The 22,456-nt window shown below is 38.6% G+C and overlaps 1 protein-coding gene across 2 annotated transcripts in view; it reads left to right on the top strand.

Moving 5' to 3' along the window:
- atad1b (ATPase family AAA domain containing 1b) overlaps positions 1-22,456 on the top strand; it is a 23,550-nt gene extending 1,094 nt beyond the window's left edge. The window contains exons 1-10 of one of the 2 annotated variants that reach the window (XM_088324074.1): positions 2,236-2,401; positions 4,276-4,493; positions 5,424-5,522; positions 7,904-8,024; positions 9,309-9,509; positions 12,627-12,733; positions 12,829-12,918; positions 13,761-13,811; positions 13,899-14,029; positions 21,946-22,456. In XM_088324074.1, coding sequence (XP_088180200.1) covers positions 4,320-4,493; positions 5,424-5,522; positions 7,904-8,024; positions 9,309-9,509; positions 12,627-12,733; positions 12,829-12,918; positions 13,761-13,811; positions 13,899-14,029; positions 21,946-22,066 — 1,095 coding nt within the window. In that variant the 5' untranslated portion in view covers positions 2,236-2,401; positions 4,276-4,319 and the 3' untranslated portion in view covers positions 22,067-22,456. Of the gene's footprint in view, positions 1-2,235; positions 2,402-4,275; positions 4,494-5,423; positions 5,523-7,903; positions 8,025-9,308; positions 9,510-12,626; positions 12,734-12,828; positions 12,919-13,760; positions 13,812-13,898; positions 14,030-21,945 lie in introns of those variants that run through there. The other variant, XM_088324075.1, reaches the window with a different exon arrangement.

The following is a 22,456-nucleotide window of genomic DNA, read 5'->3' as shown; positions in this document are numbered from 1 at the left end:
CATCTAACTTTCTCATTGTCTTTCTCTCTCTCTCTCCCTGGATCGGAAGTTTTCCCTTTATCTCACCCTTTTCTCTCACCTTCTTTCTTTTCTCTTTTACTCATTTGTCACCCTATATTCAACTTTTTATCTCTCTCTCTCTCTCTCTCTCTCTCAGGCACTCGTACTTCATTTATGTTGTTTGCTTAGCATGAACAATTTGAAACTTCAAATAAAGTAAAATGTCATTGTATATTGAAACAATAAAGGCTTCCAAGATTGGATAAAGGAGCGAGTGTTGGATTCCAGGGTTTTGTTACCCGCAAATTCCCCCAAAAGGTAGGCGTCCACGTAGGAGAGAAGAGCAAACTGCCAAACTACAAGAGCAAACAGGGAAAGCAGACCGAGAGAACGTGCTTCCTTTGGCACGACTTTCTCAATACAGTTCTTAGTGCTACACTTTGTAATAATGAGATTCCCTTTTTAACCGTCTTATTACCATAGGGACGCAATTTCCCACATTATGCAAGCAGTATTTAAATTACCATAAGTTCGCAACTGTTATAAAAAAAATCTAACTCAATTGAAGTGATTCTCCAAAACACCAGCAAGGATGCCGCAACTTACCACAATAGTATATCACAGGCATCCACATGTGTCAACAGACCAATCACAGGCAATAAATGACACAGGCAGGGCATAAGAAATGTATTTCGTTAAACATGTTTTGTTATCTGTAACCAATAAAAAACATTTTAATCCTTTTAACATTAGTTTACTAGGTTTAATTGTCAGAGGGGCAATGAATTGGGGTTCTGATGGCTCATGTATGATATGGGTTTCTGTCCCCAGGAATTGCTTCATGCACATAAAACCCCTGGTCATGGTGAAAAATAGTTGACAGTATATGAACAACTGAGAGTGTAAGACTCAAAAACGTTGTTGTATATATTTATAAAAGTTATTTTTTCCAGTTCATTTGTTCTTGTTCAGTTCCAGTTTTTACCTTATCATAATCCTGAAAAATCCAAGTCCAAATTGTGTTTTGTTTTTCCTTTGAAACTGTTATTACATTGTAATAACACATAGTTATAGTTGATATTGCCTTGTTTTGAAAGTTTGTTTTGTTCTAATAAAAAGGGACAAAATTAACCACTCATACATGATTTCCTATTCTTTGAAGGCCAAAATAACAAAAAAAAATTTAGGTGGCCCGAATGATACTTGGTCAAAGGCTTTTAGAGAACCGGCGCTTTCGGCTCCCAAATTACTATGTTGCTTGACTTGACAGTATCGTTCTTTTTTAAACTATTGTGGATGCTGTGGCTCAGGAGGTAAAACAAGTTATTATTTATTTTATATTTCTTCTGTCATTTGAGATTTTTTTTTTAGAAACATACAAAAACATAACAGAGATAATACTTAAAACTACCAAAAAGTATCAGCCAGAGACATTTTTTTTATTACTATCGATCTTTTTTTCTTTTTCACATAAAATAGTAAAATAAAATACAACAGCAAAATCATGTGCAATGTTTTACTTTATTTCATGCATTATTGCTATTGTTCTGTGCAAATGTTTACATTTTTTACAGTTGATAAATAGAAAGGGCTCAGTGGAAGGTCTTAAGAGCAGGTTGGACTTCCTTATTTGAAGGCTCCTCTCCCTGTTTTCCTTAAATGTTCAAAATACGTTGATATCTTCTCTCCTTATTTTAAGTGTCTACTTAAGTTTAAACTTACCATTTTTATTTCAAACTGAATAAGTTATTCGATATATTTTACGGTACTACTTCATGAGCATATGATTATGTAAAAGGGATGGAAAAATTAGCAATCTGCTGCCACCTACTGATATGAGTGAATGTAACCGTTAGTCGGCTGATGACCAGTAGAAAGGGTTTTTTTAAGGGTTATTGTTCTATCTTCGTTATCCATTATCCGTTATCGGTCAGGTCATAATACGCTACAAAGCCTAGGAGCCGGGACACTTACTCTCAGCCAAAAGGCCAAGCTAAGGTCCTAGCCCTAAAGCCTTGCTGCGATCATTGGAAAGAAGAATAATGGCAATGTTTTTTGCAAGGATAAAATTGGGCAATTTCTCACGGCACACAAGTGTGCTCCGGCTGGTTGAAAAACACTGCTTTATAAAAAGGCACTGAAACTTTATGACGTGACGTTAACTTTTTATGAGAAGTAACACGTCCTAAACTGAGTAAGTTGTCTTTCAATTATATATTTGGCAGTGGCATTACGTCACACGTAACAATCGTAAACGTCATTGTGCCAAAAAGCCTGTAGAGGGCGATATCGGATTTTGTGCCATTGGAATTGTTAGACTTGAAAAAGGAAGTAGGAGGCCCGCCTCTTCCTTCGTTCACTTCCTGAAGTCAGTCGGCAGCATACACCGAGTGCTTTCGAGGTACATTCACCACACAGAACTCGCGAACGGTCTCCAAATACCGAAACGCTTTAAAATGATCATTGTAGGTGTTTTTATTTAAGTCAGAATGTTTCCCCCCAGCATGTTGTATCGAATAGCCGCATTGTGCCCGGTGAGCGACCAGAAGGTCAACTCTTTGCTAATGCTACTAAGCTAATGATAACAAGTTCAGCGCAGACTATTTTCGCTTTCGGAATCCAGACATTCGCCGCGGAATACATAACTGTCAACTTCAGCCAATTGCTCCATTTGTTAATGATTGCAATTCCTCTTGTTAAGTGATAGCGAACCGTACAAACGCAACGCAGTAACTGTTTACTTAAGACAAATTTAAGTAGGATACTGCGTCAATATTGGCAATCTATGATGACGCTACCAGTGACCGAGACGATCCGGATCGACCCGAAATGGGCAAGACGAAATTTATTGCAAAAAAAACGAATCTAATTTTTTTTACCTGAACAAAAATAGCACAAGTACTCAAATGAAACCCTTAAAGCGGCGAAGCTTGTAGGTTTTAGATCAAGGGGTGGTGTATAGTAGTCTGTAGTTTGCAATGATCTGTGGTCTGTGCAGGCCAGAAGCTTCTTGTATTAAGGGCTATAGCAATTAACTTGACCTGAAGCCCTGAATGAAATGCTTCTCACACCAGCTCGGGAGGTCGCTGGTTCAAGCCTCGGCCGAGTCATACTTACAACATTGGTACTCATTGCCTCCCTGCTTGGCGCTTGGCATTAAGGGTTGGAATTGGGGGGTTTGGTCACCTAATGACTCCCAACACAGTAGTTGGGTCCAAAATGGCTGCATCGGCTCGCTACAGTTTAACTGTACGGGGCAGGTGTGTCGACATTTCGTTCTGTGTGCATGGTTACAAAGAATGACAATACGAGTAAATTCTTCATTATTTTCTTCGACTGCGCCATCATGCAATCAAATGGTGTGGTGTAAAGTCATGTATATTTGTATAGCCCTTAATCATAAGAAGTCTCAAAGATCTGTACAGACTTATTACACCAACCCCTAATCTAAAACCTATATGAGGGCAATCAAAACCTCAGCCTGAGGAATATGAAGAAACCTTGAGAATGGGCCACATATGATGTAATTACCCTTCCAGGATGACTAGGCTGCAATGGATGTTGCAATACATGCTCTGAATGCAAATTATACATATACATTTAAAGAGTGTTGTAACACACTCTTGTGTGTTACTTTGTTTATGTTTGTGCTTATGCATCAAGTGAAAATGTGAAATAATCCGGTAAAATCAAGTGATTATTCATTTTAATTTAAGTCATTCAATGTCAGAAGTTTCTGGACTCAGGCGAAGTTAAGGGGGAATCCATAGTGCTTCTTTGCCGCTTTTATTTCGGACTACATTTAAACTTAGCGAATCATTTCCTGATTCAGTCACGTGGTACACCAGCTTCACCGGGCTTCAAACGTCACCGCATACGTCATAGACACATGCCTCGACTCGCAGCTAATGAACCACTTATCTTAATTACTCGGCACACGCTTCATGAATTCGACTAACAAGTACAAAACTTGAAATTAACAAAAAATGTATGAAATGCAGTAGGATGTGGGCAATAACAGGATTTTTTTGTATCAATACGATTTAAATAAATACACGGTCGTATCGATTGATACCGGATGAAATTTCTTTAATGGTACTGGAGAAATTGGAAAATTAGATTTTCAATTCCTCTAAAACTGCTTAAATTTAGTCAGTAAAAGGGTGTACTAACATTTTTATTAAACATCAGTTAATTCACTAACAATATTATGCTGCTGGTATTGGATATTTATATCATTGCCTCTGGTCTACTCAAATTGTATGTATCTTGTAGATTGCAACGTGAGCTTCTGGAGCCCCAGTAGGCGTCACGTCAGGATGGTGCTGAGGGAGCTTCCGGTAGAGCATGTAGCACGGCCCCTCGGCAGAAATGAGGTAGTCGGGCTTCTGTTCCGCCTGACCATATTTGGAGCTGTCACCTACTTCACCATCAAGTGGATGGTGGATGCCATTGATCCAACACGCAAGCAGAAAGTCGAAGCGCAGAAACAAGTCAGTCTCGCCGGCTGCAAAATCACTAACGCAGTGTTTCCCAAAGAATTTTGTGAGACCCTGGTGGGTGGACAATCTAGGGAGATCCTGTGGCATGCTCCCCGGAAGAAAAGTTTGTACATTTTGAATTCAAACGCATTGATATCGTGCAATTTTAGAGCAAATTGCACAATATCAATTGAAGAAGAAGTTGGATCCATGATGAATGTGTGCCCTTGTAAACTATTGAATCATTAATACATTATAGATAGATAGATAGATAGATACTTTATTCATCCCCGAAGGGAAATTCACTTTTCCAGCAGCATCCCTGAGCTGAGAACAATCGAAAATAACATTAGTCATGAAAGGGAAATAAGTCACACACACAGTGTGGTAAATGAAACGAGTTTTATGCAAAAAAAGTGCAATAAGCCATGTTGTGTATTTGTCAGAGGGACTGACTTAAATACACAACATGGCATTTGCGATCATTTATATCAACTTTTTTGAGCCAAGGCACATTGCTTTTATTGAGAAAAAAAATCCCACGCACTACCACCAGTCTGTGCCGTTGCATCTCTGGTAAAATGAAATCCTAATGAAAGATAGCTTTCGCTAGACCACACAGGCATACAAATTGGATAATTTTCCACGGCACAGTAAGACAATTAATTACAGTTGTGTCCTGTGTGCAGTTGTTGAAAACACTGACTTATCTAATGAGAAATCTACAAGTTATTCTGATTTAGTTTATATATGTTGAAAACCATTTTTCTACAGTACAAGTTTATGTGACACCAATAAAACCTTGGTGGCCTGCTAGAATCTTCTAAGTTATGGGAAACACTGCTAACAGCGATTTTTGTTTGTTTTGTTTTTGCACTATGGAGATGTTTCCCCTTTATGGTGCGACGGCGCACTTCTCTTCCTTTGGATGCTTTCTTTCAGGCTGAGAAGTTGATGCGGCAGATAGGCCTCAAAGACATCAAGCTGTCTGAATATGAGATGAGTATCGCCGCCCACCTGGTGGACCCCCTCAGTATGCAGGTATCTATTCAACAATCACGATAGGGCCGCAACTAATGATTATTTATAAGTTTGGGTGCATGTTATACACAAAGTACTATATTACTGTGGAAAAATATCGCTGACCACAATCGCAAAACATTGGATGCAACGGGAATCGAACCCAAGTTGAGGCGGTGAGAGTCTCAAATTTTAACCTCGAGCCCACCAGTGATACAAATAACACATAAAAAGTAATTAAACCTTATATTATTGCAACATTATCAATCACTGTACCAGAGATGAATGAAAATGGAGAAAACGGAAATTCATCCTTAAAGATGTGAATGAACGTAAAAAAAGCACAAATACTGAAACAACTATTTCATGTATCTGATAATGAATCGGACTTCAGGATATCAATGACATTGTCAAGGTGGGGTGCAGGATTTGAAAACTTAAAGCAATCATGACCTTAAGCCAGGAGGTTGCTTCAGAGTAACACATTTGCGTGCATTTCTTTTGATACGCTCGAATAAACTCTTTCATCTTTTTGGGATTTGTTCATTAAAAATAAAAGGTGCAATAGAAAAAAAGCATAAAAGTTCTTTGAACTCAGTTGGGCATTGTTAACACGTATAGAGAAAATATTTAGCGTTGCAACTTTTCAAAGACACCTCAAACAATGTACCCCGCCTTTAATGTTATGTTTTCATCAACGATTTTAATCGTGGCTACTCGTATTCAACAACATTTGTCTATAACAATGATTAGTTTGAGCTGGAAAAAGTTTCCAACGATTTTTGATTGAAAGGTAGGGCTGAGCTTGGACTGCACGCATTTCATTTTTTAATAGATTTGTCAGGCACTGTCTGGCATAATGCTCAAGCTCTCTTTTATAGCAAAATATGCCGCATATAAAAAGTAATCAAAACCGTATTGGTTCAAATGTTACCTTAATCTTACCGACACGAGTCAGATTTCGTTTCGTTGAACCCTCCAAAATGCTTTCTCTTTAAATGTCCGTGCGTCACTAAGGTGGTACTGCCATGATACGCAAGGTCTGCTTTCCAATCTTTGCATGTAGTCTTTTTATTTGCAGTATTAAGAATACAATGCTTCCAAAGTCAATATGTTTTGGTACACGTTTGCTATATGCTCCTTTGTTCAAATCCGTGAATCTTGTGCTGAGTATTTTAGATGAACAATTCTTAAACCACGAGGTGTGTGTTGATTATGTAAGCGATGACGTTTGAAGCCCCGGGAAAGGGGTGTACCACGTGACTGATTCAGAAAAAGATTCCCTAGGTTATGAGTGTCGTTTGAAACAAATGCGGCAAAGAAACACTGATTCCCCCCTAACTTCGGCTGGGTCCAGAAACGTTGGACATTAAATAAGTTAAATAAAAATGAATAATCGCTTTATTTTACCTTATTTCACATTTCACTTGTTGCTTAAGCACAAACATAGACAAAGTAACGCAGAACAATTCATCATCAAGCACTCTTCAAATCTCTCTCTCTCTGTCTCTCTCCCTCCCAATATATCATCAAATTCATTTGTAAAGCAATTTTCAGGCAAAAAATAGCCACTCAAAAGTGCTGTATGAAAACATAGCATACAACAAGACAATAAAACGTCACAAATGTGTGGTTTTCTCATGCGTTTCATGTGTAATGTGCCTGGTGTTGGTGAGATATACATTCGGCAGGGGTGGCTTGCCAAAGTTTTCACGCAGGCTTGCTGTAGTAGGCCTGACCTGCAGCACCCCTGTTACTTTCTCCCCCGGCATCGCCTCAGTCTTTTACCAGACCAGATAACATCCACAGAGAATTCGGTAGTGATCAGCATTCGTTGCCCTCTTCTGACTTTCCTCAGTCTGATTCAATTGATAAGTATCTTTTCAATGTGGTGAGCAGCTAAAATACTAGCCGTTGCTGTTTTTGGCAGTTTGCTTTTGGTGGACACATTGACTTGTGCGCTTGTCTGACACCATAAAACCAGCCTATCACAGTCCAGCACACAATTACTCCCACCCAACACACACACACACGCAGCCCGCCTTTACCTGTCCCCGTGGAAGGATTTGCTGTGTGTTATCTGCTGCAGAAATTAATACACGATGAAAATCTGAAGTATCAAAATCGTGAGAAGTAAACCTATTTACAGCAAGGTATTTCTCCTGGTTACCGCTTGAGACAGAGACGCTATTGCGCCTGAGTGACTCTCAGCAGAGATTATGATCATGTAAGATGCCACTATGTGTTGGAAAATCATGTCTGGCGACAATAGTCGACAATGGGATTTGTTGTTGAGTATTCTTTTTATCGATTTTTGTCAATGTCTACTAATCATCACAGCCGTAATTCACATTCACCCCAGTTTTCCTCCAGTTTATAATTTTGGCGTTGGTGTCTGATAGATGTCGTGGAACGACATTGGTGGTCTGGACGATGTCATCTCCGAGCTCCAGGAGACCGTCATCATGCCTGTCCAAAAGAGACATCTCTTCCAAAGCTCCAAACTGCTGCAGCCGCCCAAAGGTCTGAGGTCGTCATCCTCGCCACCCCTTATAATACAAAAGTGCAAAAGTTTGGCCCTCCCTAGAACTTTTTCACATATTGCCATTTTTCAGGCTTCGAACTCATAAAAACCTCAAGGTATTTTCCAAGAATAGACAACATGTCAGACAGTCGTAAAACAAAAAAAACAAATGTAATCAACGTTTGTGCTAACAGATGAAAAAATGAAATGTAGGCATTGCAAAAAGATTGTCCCTCCTTTAGTTCATACTTTATATAACTTATTTTGCTGCTATCATGGCCACAAGTTTTTTGGGTATGTTTCTGTAAGTTAAAAATGGAAATATATGCCTATTCTTCCTCACAAAACAGTTCATATTCTGGTTTGATAGTGATTGTTTGCACCGCATTTCTCCAATCTTTCCACAAATGCATTCTAGGGTCTTGGTCTGGACTATGGCTAACCCATTCCAACATTTTTATATTGTTAGTTGTAACAATTCCATTGTAGATTTTGCTTTACGTTTAGGGCTGTTGTTACGTTGTAACGTTAACCTTAGCCAAATTCTCAGGTCTCTGGCCGACTCCCACAAAGTTTCTGCCAGAATTGGCCTGTATTTGGCTTAACCATCTTCTCATTAACTCTCATGATCTTCCCATTACAGGCTTAAGAAAAGCAACCCTAAAACATGATGCTGCCACAACCTTGTTTGATAGTGAGGATGGTGTTTTCAGGGTGATGAGCAATTGTTAGTCTTACAGCAAATGAGACATTTTGCATTCAGCCCAAAAAGTTCAATTTTGATCTCATCCGACCAGAGCACCTTGTTCTAAATTTGTGATTCCCATGTGGCTTCTTGCAACAGCAAAATGGGCCTTTTTTACGGTATTGTCTCAGAAGGTACTTTCTTGTCATTCTTTCATAAAGGGCAGATTTATGCAGAGTACAACTAAGTTGTTTAACAGATTGTTTCACCTTAGATGCGTATGCCTGCAGTTCATCCTAATTGATCATGGGTCTCTTGGTTGCTTCTCTGCTAACTCCAGGTGTCAGTTGGCTAAGCTGAGAGAACAGGGAACCAATATTTTTGGAACACTTTTCATGTTTCCGTTGTAAATATAATCTAAAATGTTAAATTAATTTGGTTTTACTCCGCAATGGTGTCTCACATGTTGTTGATGCGTGAAAAAATATTTTCCATTTTTAAGCCTGAAGTTCAAAGCCTGAACTGTGGCATTATGAGAAAAAGTTATTGGGTCCCAATACTTCCGCTAAGCACTGTCAACTGGTTGTCATGGAAACAGGTGTGCTGCTTTATGGACCGCCCGGTTGCGGGAAGACGCTGATCGCCAAAGCGACAGCCAAGGAGGCAGGCTTCCGTTTTATCAACCTGCAGCCCAGCACCTTGACGGACAAGTGGTACGGTGAATCACAGAAGCTAGCCGCTGCCGTCTTCTCATTGGCTGTTAAACTGCAGCCTGCTATCATCTTCATCGATGAGATAGGTAACAAATGCCGCAATAGTCTGTAAATCAATTGAGTTGGGGCCGCTGGATTTGGGGGTCAAGATGAGGTTTGGCCAAATTGGGGTTTCCGTCCCAAAAAAGCTGATTATAAAAAACCATTCCGCTGTTCTTAAAGGGACCGTGTTTAATATTTGCCAACTAGATATCCTTTTACGTGTAGCGCAGGGGTAGGATGCCAAAATGTTTTAAAGCCATATTGGACCAAAAATATAAAAATAACATGTTTGGACCCTTCAAAAAAGTAAATGTTTTATATAAGCCCTATAAAAAAAGAAAACACAAACTGTATATCTATATTCATTGCAAAATGGTAAGAATTTTTATGTCATGTTTGTCCCACAGACCCATATACTTTTCGATTATCAAACAATTTTGAAAGAAACGTCAAAGTGCCAAATGTGGCTCCAGAGCTGCTTGTTGCTGATCCCCACCGTAGCGCAAACAAAAACGAGTCCTACAAAGCACAAGGACGAATACAAACTACAGACACTCACAGCGACTAAAAAGCACACTTTTCTCCCCCTTTTTTAACGTAGCCTTTTACAAAGAAATCTAAAAAAAGGAGTAAAGAGACCAAAAAAGAAAATGTAACCGAAAGATGAAAAGGAAAATGGGAATAATAAAGGGGAATAAAAGGTAAAAGAAAGAAAAACACAAAAAGGAAAATAAGACAAAAACATTTTATGCCCTTTGTTTCCATTTCCCTTTTTCTTGCTTTTCCCTTTTTGTTGTCTTGTTTCTCTTTAAGTTTTTTTCCATTTTTCAACTTTTTGCTGTTTTTTTCTTTTTTCCATACTTTTTCTTTCACTTTTTCCTTTTCCTCATTTAGTCTTTGCATTCTTTCTTTTTTTGCTCAATTTCTTCTCATCTTCAAATGTTCTTTTTAGAAGTTATACGCTGCCAAAAATCGTCCTTTTTGGTAACTTTGTGTCTCCGTAGTTATTCTTCCCTGTACTTTGTTAGCTCTTGTTTTCAATTGCACAACATAATACAACAGCATCTAGCAGTCAAATAATACACATTGTCCCTTTAACATTCATATAATGACATTGGTGTCAGACTATCATCCAGAGGGCTGCAATTGGCCCTCCAACAGCGAGTTTAGACCCCTGTGTAAATGCTCTTGAAATGACCTTAAAATGAGCAAAATTCTAAGGTCAAACGGTAGATAAATTATTGTTTTAAATATCATCAACTTTAAACTGTTGTCAGATTTTAAACTCACACAATGATACACTTCAAATTTAAATGAAAATTCAAATGACCGACAAGAAGGTTTATCAAATAGGCAAAGAAAACACAATTTTGATGTTGTTCTATTCAGGGAATCCCAAATCCCTGTTTATGTGCAATGAGCAGATGTTGACTCTTAAAGTTCAGTGGTCCACAGTCAAGAGAAATGGAATGCTCCAAGTCTTACCGTGACCTTGATGTGAAGCTTTATGACGAATTAGTTAGATTCCTGGTTTAGGTAGCTCGGCACTCGGATCACCGACATATCCAATCATCCAATGAGTCGAGGGAAAAATTCCTGGCCTCTGAAAAAGGCCAACTGAAGATACTGCATATATTCAGTCTTTTTGTTTGGTTTTAAAAGAATAAACTTTGACAACATCGAGCTGCTGCAGAGACATATCAAGGAACATAAAAGGAGCGACCATTTGTTAATTTGAGCTATTTACAATAACATGTTAATACATGTATATAAGCAAGTTAAGCAACAATATCAAAATATAATCAATAGAAACATCAAAAAGGACATCTAACATTTGATGAGATACAATCTAATGTGTTTCTTTTTATTTGAATGTTATAAAGCGTTAGCATGTGCAACTTTTTCTTAGTGCATCAAAGCAACCTTTAATACCATAAGGAGAAACGAAAAACAAAACTCTCCTACACAAGGTTTTTTGTCCATTGCAAAAAAGGAGTCAAAACTAAGAAAATGAGAGATTTTGTTTTCCAAGCAATGTCTTGCTAACAATTGCAATTGATAATCTCAGGTCCTTTCTGTCGTATACGCTGACATGCTCGCTCTGCCTGCAGCGAGCAATGACGATCGGTTCTTGCTATGATGTCTAGAGGTCTTAAAATTACCAGATCAGGGAATCACAAATCATTGTTCGCTAATAAAATATTTTATTTCATTTGATAATTTATTTATAAGATTCAATATTTACGATGTGTTTCCTTTTAAATTAGTGAAATGTTGAACCAGTGTCTGAAACTCAGGACAAAAAGTTACCAGATACCAGGGCAGACAACTTTGAAAAGTTGCCTGCCCAGCCATAAAGTTGCCTGCCCCATTTTTTCATAACTTGAAACACAATAAGACCACTAGTTGCAACAAAACCTTTGTTGCAAGTATTAAGGATTGATAATCAGAATATATAAGAGAACAACTCTTTAAAATTAAGTTTATTATAAATCTACTTGTAACACTCATTGCATGATATGACATCGCTGTTTTCCATCTGCCATCAGTATGTACCTGTATTGACTCATCTTCATTCATGCAATGTTTGCATTGCGTCGTCTACTACAAGTGACGTGAACTCCTTTTTCCACGATGCTTCTAATGTATGTTTACGTTTGGTCGCGTCAATTTTGTTAGCTACTTTTAAATCTTTCTTCTAGGGCTGAGGTTTTGGCTTGATTCCAAACCACATCCATTTTTCATGTGTTTTCCGTGCTTCTACTTTGGAAAATGATATGCAAATGCACAACCTTATAACGCTCGGGAAAGTCCAGAAGCACAAAGTTATTCGATGCAGGCTTCTGATTGGCTGCCAAGTATGCAAATTACCAAACGAACCGAAATTTCTAAACCGAACGAATATTTTGAAATATAAATAAATCTGAATAAAGCAAGCGTTTGTTTTTCCCTTGGGAAAGTTGTCGGCCACCCGGGCGGTGACGTTTTTGTAACTTGTACGCCCGAAGATGCACGCCACGGGCGTCCAGGCAGACGTTATTTCAGACACTGGTTGAACTATCCTTTTATTTATTTCTAGCTCATTTTTTTTGTACACTGGCAAATTTAAGAATATGGGATATATGACTCTATTTCCACTTGAGCCGCGTACTTATGTGCAGACTCATTCCTGAGGAATCGCTCTAGCTCGGACCACGAGGCCACGGCCATGATGAAGGCTCAGTTCATGAGTCTGTGGGACGGTCTGGACACGGATCACCGTTGTCAGGTGAGTCGACGGCAGGCGTCGGGACTTGAGCCGCCAGGCCCTCAACCGTCGGGCCCTCAGCCTTCCTCTGTGGTCTCACTTGCCACTCCTGACAGGTGATCATCATGGGGGCCACCAACCGACCTCAAGATCTGGACTCTGCCATCTTGAGGAGGATGCCCACCCGATTCCACATCAACCAGCCGGTACGTACACGTGACTGAAACGTTTTTGAGTTTACGAAGGAAGCCAGTGGCGGCGCCCACCGGGGTTCTTATTGGTGCTTGGAAACATTGAAAATGCTTAAATTTTGATGTTGTATTTTCAAGGATTGGAAAGTGTCTGAATTTGGGGTGAAGTTCTTGTAAATGTTTGAAATTGTTGCCATGTTTCTTATCAAGCCTGCGTAAGAATGACGAGGCCACTGCTCTCTGGTGGTTCTGCTATGCCCTGGCATTGCTTCTTCCCTTATGGTTAACGGAAGCTGGCATTTGTTTGTGTTGCATTGTCCTATTAAGCATCATCGCCCTCTTAATAGGACGCATGCTACACCTAAACAGGGCACTGTGAAATGTGTATTAGTACAAGAGTAGTATTAATTATGGACATGTATTATGGGCCATGCAAAAAATGAAGGTACTGATTCCCAATGGTATATTGTAATGGGGAGAACTTTCTGCAATTGAAAATGTAAGCGACATATCATTCATTTTTACTTAACACCTATTTGGGGAAAGAAATATATTCCAGATTTACTCAAGACCTAAATATCACATGTCTTAATAAATGCACATAAAAGATTAGAAATTGCATCTGTAAATCGTAGATCTGTTTGTGGCTCTGCAAAATACACGATCACAGTGTTTTTTTCTTTCAATGGTACTGGATAAATTGGAAAATTTGCTTTGAAAGTGGTTTAAACGGTCTTAAATTTTGCACTGAAAAAGTGGTACGTACCTTGTAATCGGGCGCGCTCTGTAATCCAGAATGAATGGTAAAAGCACTAAGCATCCTGTCTACATGCCTCTCGTTTTTGTGGCCATTGCAGAGTTTGCGTCAGCGGGAGCAAATCCTCAAACTCATCCTGGAAAACGAGAGCGTGAGTCCACACTGCCGATGCCTTTGCCGTGCTCTACTCTTTCCTTTATCTCCCATCCTCCAACCCTTTTATTCTTCATTCTCCTAGGTGGACAAGTCGGTGGAGTTGTCAGAGATCGCCAAGGAAACCGAGGGATTTTCTGGCAGCGACCTTCGCGAGATGTGCCGTGACGGCGCTCTGCTGTGCGTTCGAGACTTTGTGCACACTCGTGGTGATGGGTAAGTTCTTCCCATAATGTCCCACACCATACAATGTCTGGGTTTATAAGGGTGCTTGAAATCCTTGAAAGACTTGTAATAGCTCCCTGACACCTTTCACAGTAAATTAATTGGAATTTACACACAAATGAAATGACTAATCTTTCACTTAAACCAAAAACTAACAGCACAGGAAATGAAATTAGGCTTAGTGGGATCTCTTATAAAGGTAAATAAAAACTTAGCTAGCTCCCTAATAGATTTTTACAGTAAATTAGAATTTCAACCCAATTAACATCTTTAACTTTTAAACTATAGTGCATTGTATTTATTATATTGTTCTCTAGTTATGCAATACTTAACTTTGTGCAGAAGTCCGGGGCAATGATTACAAAAGTTCACTACAGCCCCTTTTTTTTTTTTTTTTTTTTTTAACTTTTTATTTCTCACACCAATTTTGACAGAGGTTTGATTCCTCCATCATACATCAACACAAAATATATACACTTGACACACTCATAAATAACAGAAGAAACAACAAAGAAGAAAAAAATACTATTAATAGAAAGGAAGAATAAATGTTCATACAATACATCCATACAAAAAGAAATATATATATATATATATATATATATATACACACACATATATACATATATATATATATATATATATATAAAATAATAAATCAAAATATACACCCAAAAAAAAAAAAAAAAAAAAAACGCACATAATAAATAGGGGGAGGTGTTTAGACATCAAGTAAAATTTGTGTGATAGGCTTCCATCTTTTCTCAAATTGGTCAAGTTTCAGTTGAAGTTTTGCAGTGATTTTTTCCATAATGTACATTTGCTTTAATTTGTCTCTCCATTGTTTTATGTCAGGAGGTTGTGGTTTCAGCCAGGACACTGTGATCATTTTCTTTGCTACCAGAAGCATTACCCTTAGTATATATTTCTGTTGACCAGATAGTAATTCTTCTGGCAAAATTCCTATTACGTAAGCCTTTGGGTCCAACCGCAACTCCCAGCCCGTGATTAATTTTATTTCTCTCTGGATACTTCTCCAAAAATTTAATATTACAGGGCAATTCCAGAAAATATGCGTAAAGTCACCGACCCCCCCACAGTTACGCCAGCATAGATTTGAGGTATTTTTATATTTTGAAGTGATAGAGGGTGTATAGAAGAATCGCATTTTTACTTTCCATTCAAACTCCCTCCATGTCGGGCTGTTGGTTATTTTGTGTCCCTCTTTCAATGTTTTTTCCCATTCGTTGTCTTTTATCGCTACATTAGTTTCTTGTTCCCATTTTTCCTTAACTGCCATGTCCTCATTACTGAGATCCATTCTCAGGGCTTTATATAGTTTTGATATAACCCCCTTTATTGATTGTCCTTTTGTATACGATATTAATAATTCCTCTACCTTAGTTGGCTCCTTACATATTTTCCCCCATTCCTCGTGTTTCTGGAGGTAATGCCTTAGTTGCAAATATTTGTAAAAATCATTTCTGGGTAGGTCAAACTCTTGTTGGAGTTGTTCGAATGATTTCATTGCCTGTGCTTCCAATACTTGGGTAATCAACATCAGTCCTTTTTGGGCCCATTTTTGAAACCCTACCTCCATACCCCCAGGTTTAAAGTCTGGATTTTTCGCTATTTTGGTAGCCCTATTCACAGATCTTGATATTTTTAATTTTTTTTGTATTGTTGACCAAGTTTTAATAGTTCCCTTAATCCATTCATTCTGGATTTTTAATTTCTTCCACCTCGTGACTGATATGTATGGTAACGATTCCACCAGCATATTTGGACAAGATCGTTGCTCCATGTCCACCCATATCGCATCTTTGTCTGTAGTAATCCACAAGATGAGTGCTTTAATTTGAGCTGCCCAATAGTAATATTTAATATTGGGTCGGTCTAGGCCCCCCTTTTCTTTAGGAGCTAACAGGGTTTTGTATTTTATTCTAGGTTTCTTGTTTTGCCAAAGGAATTTTGCTATTAACTTATTTAACATTTTAAATGTGGATGCCGGGATCAGAATTGGAAGGGATTGAAACAGAAATAATAGTCTTGGTAATATGTTCATTCTGATTGTTTCTATCCTGCCGATAAGACTTAAGGGCAAAATTTCCCATTTTTCCAAATCTTTCCTTATTTCTTTTATCAACATTCCATAATTTGCATCAAACAGCTGTGTGGAATGTGGTGTAATGGTCACCCGCAAATATTTAAACCCTTTATTTGTCCATTTAAAATCAAACCTTTCAATCACATCTGTTGGACATTTTCCAGATATCATCATTGCTATTGATTTGCTCTCATTATTTGAATACCCAGCTACTTCTCCATATATTTTAAGGCTCTCCAACAGTGGTGGTATTGATAACGAAGGTTCCTTCAGCATTACCAACAGGTCGTCTGCAAACAATGATATTTTATCTTCTGTTCCTCCTTCATCCAATATCCCCCTTATTTGCTCATTTTGTCTAATTGATTCTGCGAGTGGTTCTATGCTTATTGCAAACAAGAGTGGGCTTAAGCAATCCCCTTGCCGGACTCCTCTTTTGATTTCAAAGAAATCTGAACAGTGACCATTTACTCGAAGACGAGATTTCGGATTTTTATAGATAATTTTCACCCATTCAACAAATATTGGAGGGAAGCCAAAAGCTATAAGTGATTGATGTAAGAAGCTCCATTTCACCCTATCGAAAGCTTTTTGTGCATCCAAGCTCAGTAACATCGAGGGTTGGGTCTTAGATTTTGTGCTCGTAATTATGTTTAGTATCCTCCTAATATTGTTTGCACCCTGCCTTCCCGGAATAAACCCTGTTTGATCATTTCTAATTAATTTCGCTATAAATTTCTGCATTCTTTTTGCCAGTATGCTTGTAAGAATTTTTAGATCATTACAAAGTAAACTAACTGGTCTATAGCTTTCACACAATATTGGGTCTTTTCCTTCTTTGTGCAGGACTGTTATGATGGCTTCCGACCATGATTTGGGGGGATCTCCTTTTGTTAGAGCATAGTTAAATACTTTCTGCAGTACTGGTGTTAATTCTTCCTTAAAGCTTTTGTAGAACACCCCCGGGAATCCATCCGTTCCTGGTGATTTATTTATTTTTAAGTTATTTATTGTATCTTGTATTTCCTGTTTTGTAATGGGGCGAATAATTTCTAATGTATCCCCCCCTGTTAGTGTTGGTAAATGTAGTTTTCCTAAAAAGTTTTGTGCCGTGTAGTTATCTAAGTCATTTTCTGAGTCCTTGTATAATTCTTTATAATAATCTGCAAATGCTTCTGCTATACCTTTGGGTTTTACTAAACATTGTTTAGAGATAGGATGTTTTATTTGTGATATAATTCTATCTGTTTGGGCCTTTTTAAGTTGGAAGGCTAGCAGTCGACTGGCTCTATTGCCCATTTCATAGTATCTCTGGTTCACAAAGCGCAGAGCCCCTTCTGCTTTATTTGTCAAAAGTTCATCTAATTTGCTTCTGGTTGTTTTTAATACCTGTAATCTGGATTCATTTGGTGTTTTTTTATGTTCTTCTTCTAGTTCCTTAATCTTATCCTCCAATTCCTTCTGATTCTTTAAGCGTATTCGTTTCAGCCGGGACGATATTTCTATTAATTTCCCCCTTATTACAGCTTTCCCTCCTTCCCATAATATTGTTGGAGAAACCTCATTGTTGTCATTGATTTGGAAATATTCTTTTATACACCGTTTTATTTCCTGTACTACGTTTTTATCTGAGAGGAGAAATACATTCATCCTCCAATACCTAAAATGGGGTTCATTGTCTAAACTTAATTTCAAAGTAATTGGAGAATGGTCACTTATAGTAATATTCTCTATACCACACTCTACTACTGTATGCATATGTTGTCTTGAAATGTAAAAGTAATCAATTCTCGAGTAGCTGCCATGCGGGTTTGAATAGAAAGTATAGTCTTTAGTTTGGGGATTCTTCTCTCTCCATGGATCTATCAATCCCAATTCTTTAGTTATGTTATTTAACATCCTCGACGTCTTTGTATTTGTTCCGTGTACTGAAGGATACTTGTCCACTTTGCAATTCTGTACAGTGTTAAAGTCACCTCCTATAAGTAACATTCCCTTCGCACAGTTGGTTATTACTTTAGCTAATACTTGAAAAAAAGTCCCCTTTTCCTCAACTGGTGCATAAACATTCATTATTGATATTTCCCAACCGGCCATTGACCCTATAATCATTATATATCGCCCCAGATTGTCCTTCACTTCTTTTTCGACTTTAAACGCCACCCCTTTTCCAAGTAAAATTGCTACTCCCCTCCTTTTACCATAGGATGCGTAGAACACCTGGTTCACCCATTCTCTTTTTAGCTTCTTATGTTCAATTTCGGTCAAATGTGTCTCTTGTAATAAGGCTATTGAGCTCTGCAATGTCTTGAGTTGATTCAATATCTTTTTTCTCTTGATGGGGTGGTTTAGCCCATGTACATTATATGAAACAATATTTAGATTGCTCATGCTTTGTATTGAGTCTCACTGATTTTTGAAGCATACAGAAACACTACATTAATTACTAACACCTCCATTGACAAAACAAACCAAATTACTAACAAACATATTGACAAGCACACATAATTTCCCACCAAAAAGAAAAAAAACACACCCAAAAAACAAAAACCCATGTCTTCCAAGAGTCCAATTGGAGAGTTGTGGCTACCCTCCTGGAAATATGCACTCAGTGCGTGAACAACTTTTGTACCGTCGTCCATAGTTATAACTAACTAAATATTTTAAAGTAGCTCTATGCCAATATATATACATACATTGTTTTAATTCAAAGATAACAATTTTACTTGGTATTTAACTTACTTCTAACTTATTGAATTTATAATAGAAAGGGCATATATGGTCCTTACTCTTTCTCCCCAAATCCGAATATGGCTTCGTTTTGCTCCATAGGAGCTTGTAAGTCACCTTCTATGATGGGGGTGTTCCCTTGTCTTCCTCTCGATTCCGGTCACTGTGGTCCAAATGTTCTTTGACAACATCTTTTGCAGTGTCTCCGTGTTGTCCTCTTCCACTTCGATCCCCATTTCTTTTAGCAATGTTGCTGCCTCCATCAGTGTAGAGAATGTTCTTATTCCTGAGTCCAAAAACATCTTCAGCTGGGCGGGATATGGTGATTGTGCCTTTACGTTCTTTTCCTTTAACTTTTTGATAACGTCCCTTACTTGTTTCCTCTTTTTTTGGATTTCTGTGGTGTAATCTTGGTTGAAGTAAACGGTCTTGCCTTCGTACGTTGTCTTCTGCTTCCATGCTTCTTTCATGACAGATTCTTTCACTACGTAGTCGGTGAAACGTACGATAATTGCCCGTGGCAGTGCTTTACCTTGAAACGTGTTCCCCAGTGAGCGGTGTGCCCTCTCAATGCGCACATCCATATGCTCGGTTGTCGGAATGTTCGATTTAATAAAGTTTGTTATGAAGCCGATTGTGTCTTTTCTCTCGGCACCCTCGGGAATCCCATGTATCCTAATGTTGTTCCGTCGTGATCTCGACTCCAAGTCCTCACACTTTGTTGCTAGTTTGGTGGTTTGTTGGAGCAAGGAGACTGTTAATTGCTCTAGTTTTGACGTTCGCTCTTCCGTGTTAGCATGTAGCTCCTCCATGCTTTCCACCCTCCGCTCCAGCAACACAGTGCGCTCCAGAAGTTCTTCGATGCTCTTTTCCAGTCTTGTCATCGCAATCTTGCTATCCCTTGCTGCTTCAGTGTGTTCTTGCCGTAATTTACAGATTTCGTGGAGGATGGCCGAGTCACGTCCCTCGTCGACCGACGCCATTCCTTCTGCTCCCTCGATCTTTTTCTCCTTAGCGCCCTTTTCCTCGACAAGTTTCCCCTTCTTGACCATGTTTTGTTGAATAATTTGTCTTTAATATGAGTCACAATTTATACCTTTTCTGTCTTTCTCCAAGTATTACATTACTCTTTAGTGATTTTTGTCAGAGCTACTTTCCTTGCTGCCGTCTACCTCATTGCGCCACCGGAAGTCCCCTTACAGCCCCTTTTTATCCTCCAAAAACGTGCAATTAGAACCATACACAGGGTAGGATATCGAGATCATACAAATGTTTTATTCCTGCGGTCCGAACTATTAAAATTGGATGATTACGTAAAATTTTTCACTGCACAACTGCTATTTAAGGTCAACAAAAACATAGTGCCAGAAAACATCCATAAATTATTCATTCGGAAAGAGAGAAATTATAATTTAAGGGCCTGTAGTAAATTCATAATCCCAAAGGTGAAAACAACCAGGAAAAGTATGTGTGTGGAGTCAAGCTCTGGAACGGTTTTAAACTATTCACTTGTTCAAATTTAAATTAAAAAAAAAACATTCCTGGCGGAATACAGAGATGTAGAAAATCAGGTATGAGTGATACGAGAGATTGGGAATAGTGTGTCTAGAACTATGATTAACTTTGTGTATTGTCGTTTTTGTTAGCGTAATCTAGTCTTGCCCATTGCGGCTCTGAACCGGTTGGTCTCGGTCATCGGTGGCAGACAAAAACGTCATCTTACATTGCTAATCTTGTCTCGGTGCGATAGCAAATGTTGTTCCCTTACTACGTTATGTAGAACGGGCGACACTAAATTTACCGCATGTAGAGAAAAAAACTGAGAAAGATGCTGAAGGAATTGTTAGCGCTTTTTTTTGGGTGAATAAAATAAACTTTTTTTTTAGGCCATTTTTTTTTATTGTCTTTATAGTCTGTCTTGCTGTGAGTTAATAGGTGCTGCGTTGTGTTTGCGTGATATATGATTGCTTATTAGGGGAACGATTAACCAAAATCTATTCAATATCGGGATGTGACAGAGTGTGATCGTGTAATCACAAGACACATAAGGTACAAACTGTAGGGTTTTAACATTTATTACACTAAAATCTGACCCCGAAGACACTTCATGTGTCTTGTCTAAACCCTTACAGTTGGAGCATAATCAGAAGTCGGAGAAATTAGTCAGCTGAGCGACGAGAATAATCCACATATTTATTGAGCCGAATCAAAGAGTGAACAGATCGGGTCTTTCTGCCGTGCCGAATACAATCGTGTGTAGAAGACGACGGGGTTCCAGGGTTTTCCCATGTTATAACACATCCCAATGAAATGTTCACGCCCTATGAACAAGCTGTCGCCGATTGGTCCGCGCTGTCGCCAATTCAGATTTCCCAATCCTCCTTTGAAGAATGGGAGGAGGGCTGATAGGTCATCGCCCTCCAGACAGAATCGGGCAAGACACACACTCCCTTGCACATTCCAACGCAAAGCGCAGTTTACGACACCCTTCTGCCAGAGCTCGCACTCAAACGCTGAAGTCATTTTTAGGACAAGTGTATTTGACTTTTAGTAAGATAAAACAGTGTATAAAATAGTATATAACTTCAGTACTCACAGAAATTGCTCTTTTCTTTTGATATTAGGTGAAATTAGCAGAGGTTGACACGTATGAAATTGTGAGGTAAAGTGGTCCGCGACACTGAGACTCATATCAGTGATTTGGACCGTCTACTCACGGATACGATACCATCAAATGGTATCGTCTCTAAAAACATTGCTTGAAAATGCATCTGTATTTAAAAGGTACAAAATGTTGTTGCTCCCAGACCAGCATTGACTGTCCTCCCCAGGGTCTCACACAATTATATGAAAAACTGATTGAGCTATTATTAGAACTAGGAATATTGTTGTGTGTCTAGAAAAAGGGCCAGTCTCTTAACACTATAATGTAAATATTTTTGTTTATTTTGTTCTGGTGTTTAAAGTATTTATTGCACGTTCATCCTGGAGTGCCATGTCTAACATCTTTGCGATACAATGGTTCACCATGTTGACATGACCATAAAGACAATTTTTTTTTTTTCTTTAGCCTGTCGCAAGATTTCATCCGCCCCATTCACGCGTCTGATCTTCAGAGGGCTATCGCCAAGATGAGGAAATGCAAAATGGCGGGAGGTCACGGTGCCTTGCTCCACGCAGCTCTGGATTGAAACCCGCACCCAAAATGGCCCGTGTTATTGTGCCAACATTTGTCTTTTTCCCCTCCAAATCCTTAGTGGTCGATCCACAAAAGCACCTTCAACTTTGCTCTTCTTCCATGTGAAACTTTGACTATAAACGTTCTTTCCTCAGAAATGTTCAAGATTGAATAGATGGTTTATATTAATGGCTATGCTGTTCCTTCTGACACAGTTTGTGTCATTAATATTACATTTTTTTTGTTGAAAGTTTTCATTCGGATGCTTGAAGTCTTTGAAAATTCTTTTTAATGTGTTTTCAAGCATAGAAAAGTGCTTGAATTCTGGATGGAGTGCTTGTAAATGCTTGAGATAATTGCTATGTTTAAGTCTGTTAAAAAATGAAGTCCACACTGCTCTCTG

This window comes from Urocampus carinirostris, chromosome 19 (assembly GCF_059441175.1).
Source record: "Urocampus carinirostris isolate Australia breed hairy pipefish chromosome 19, RoL_Ucar_1.0, whole genome shotgun sequence".
Taxonomy (NCBI): domain Eukaryota; kingdom Metazoa; phylum Chordata; class Actinopteri; order Syngnathiformes; family Syngnathidae; genus Urocampus; species Urocampus carinirostris.
Note: the sequence above shows the minus strand (reverse complement) of the source record. Positions and strands in the feature narration are given on the sequence as shown.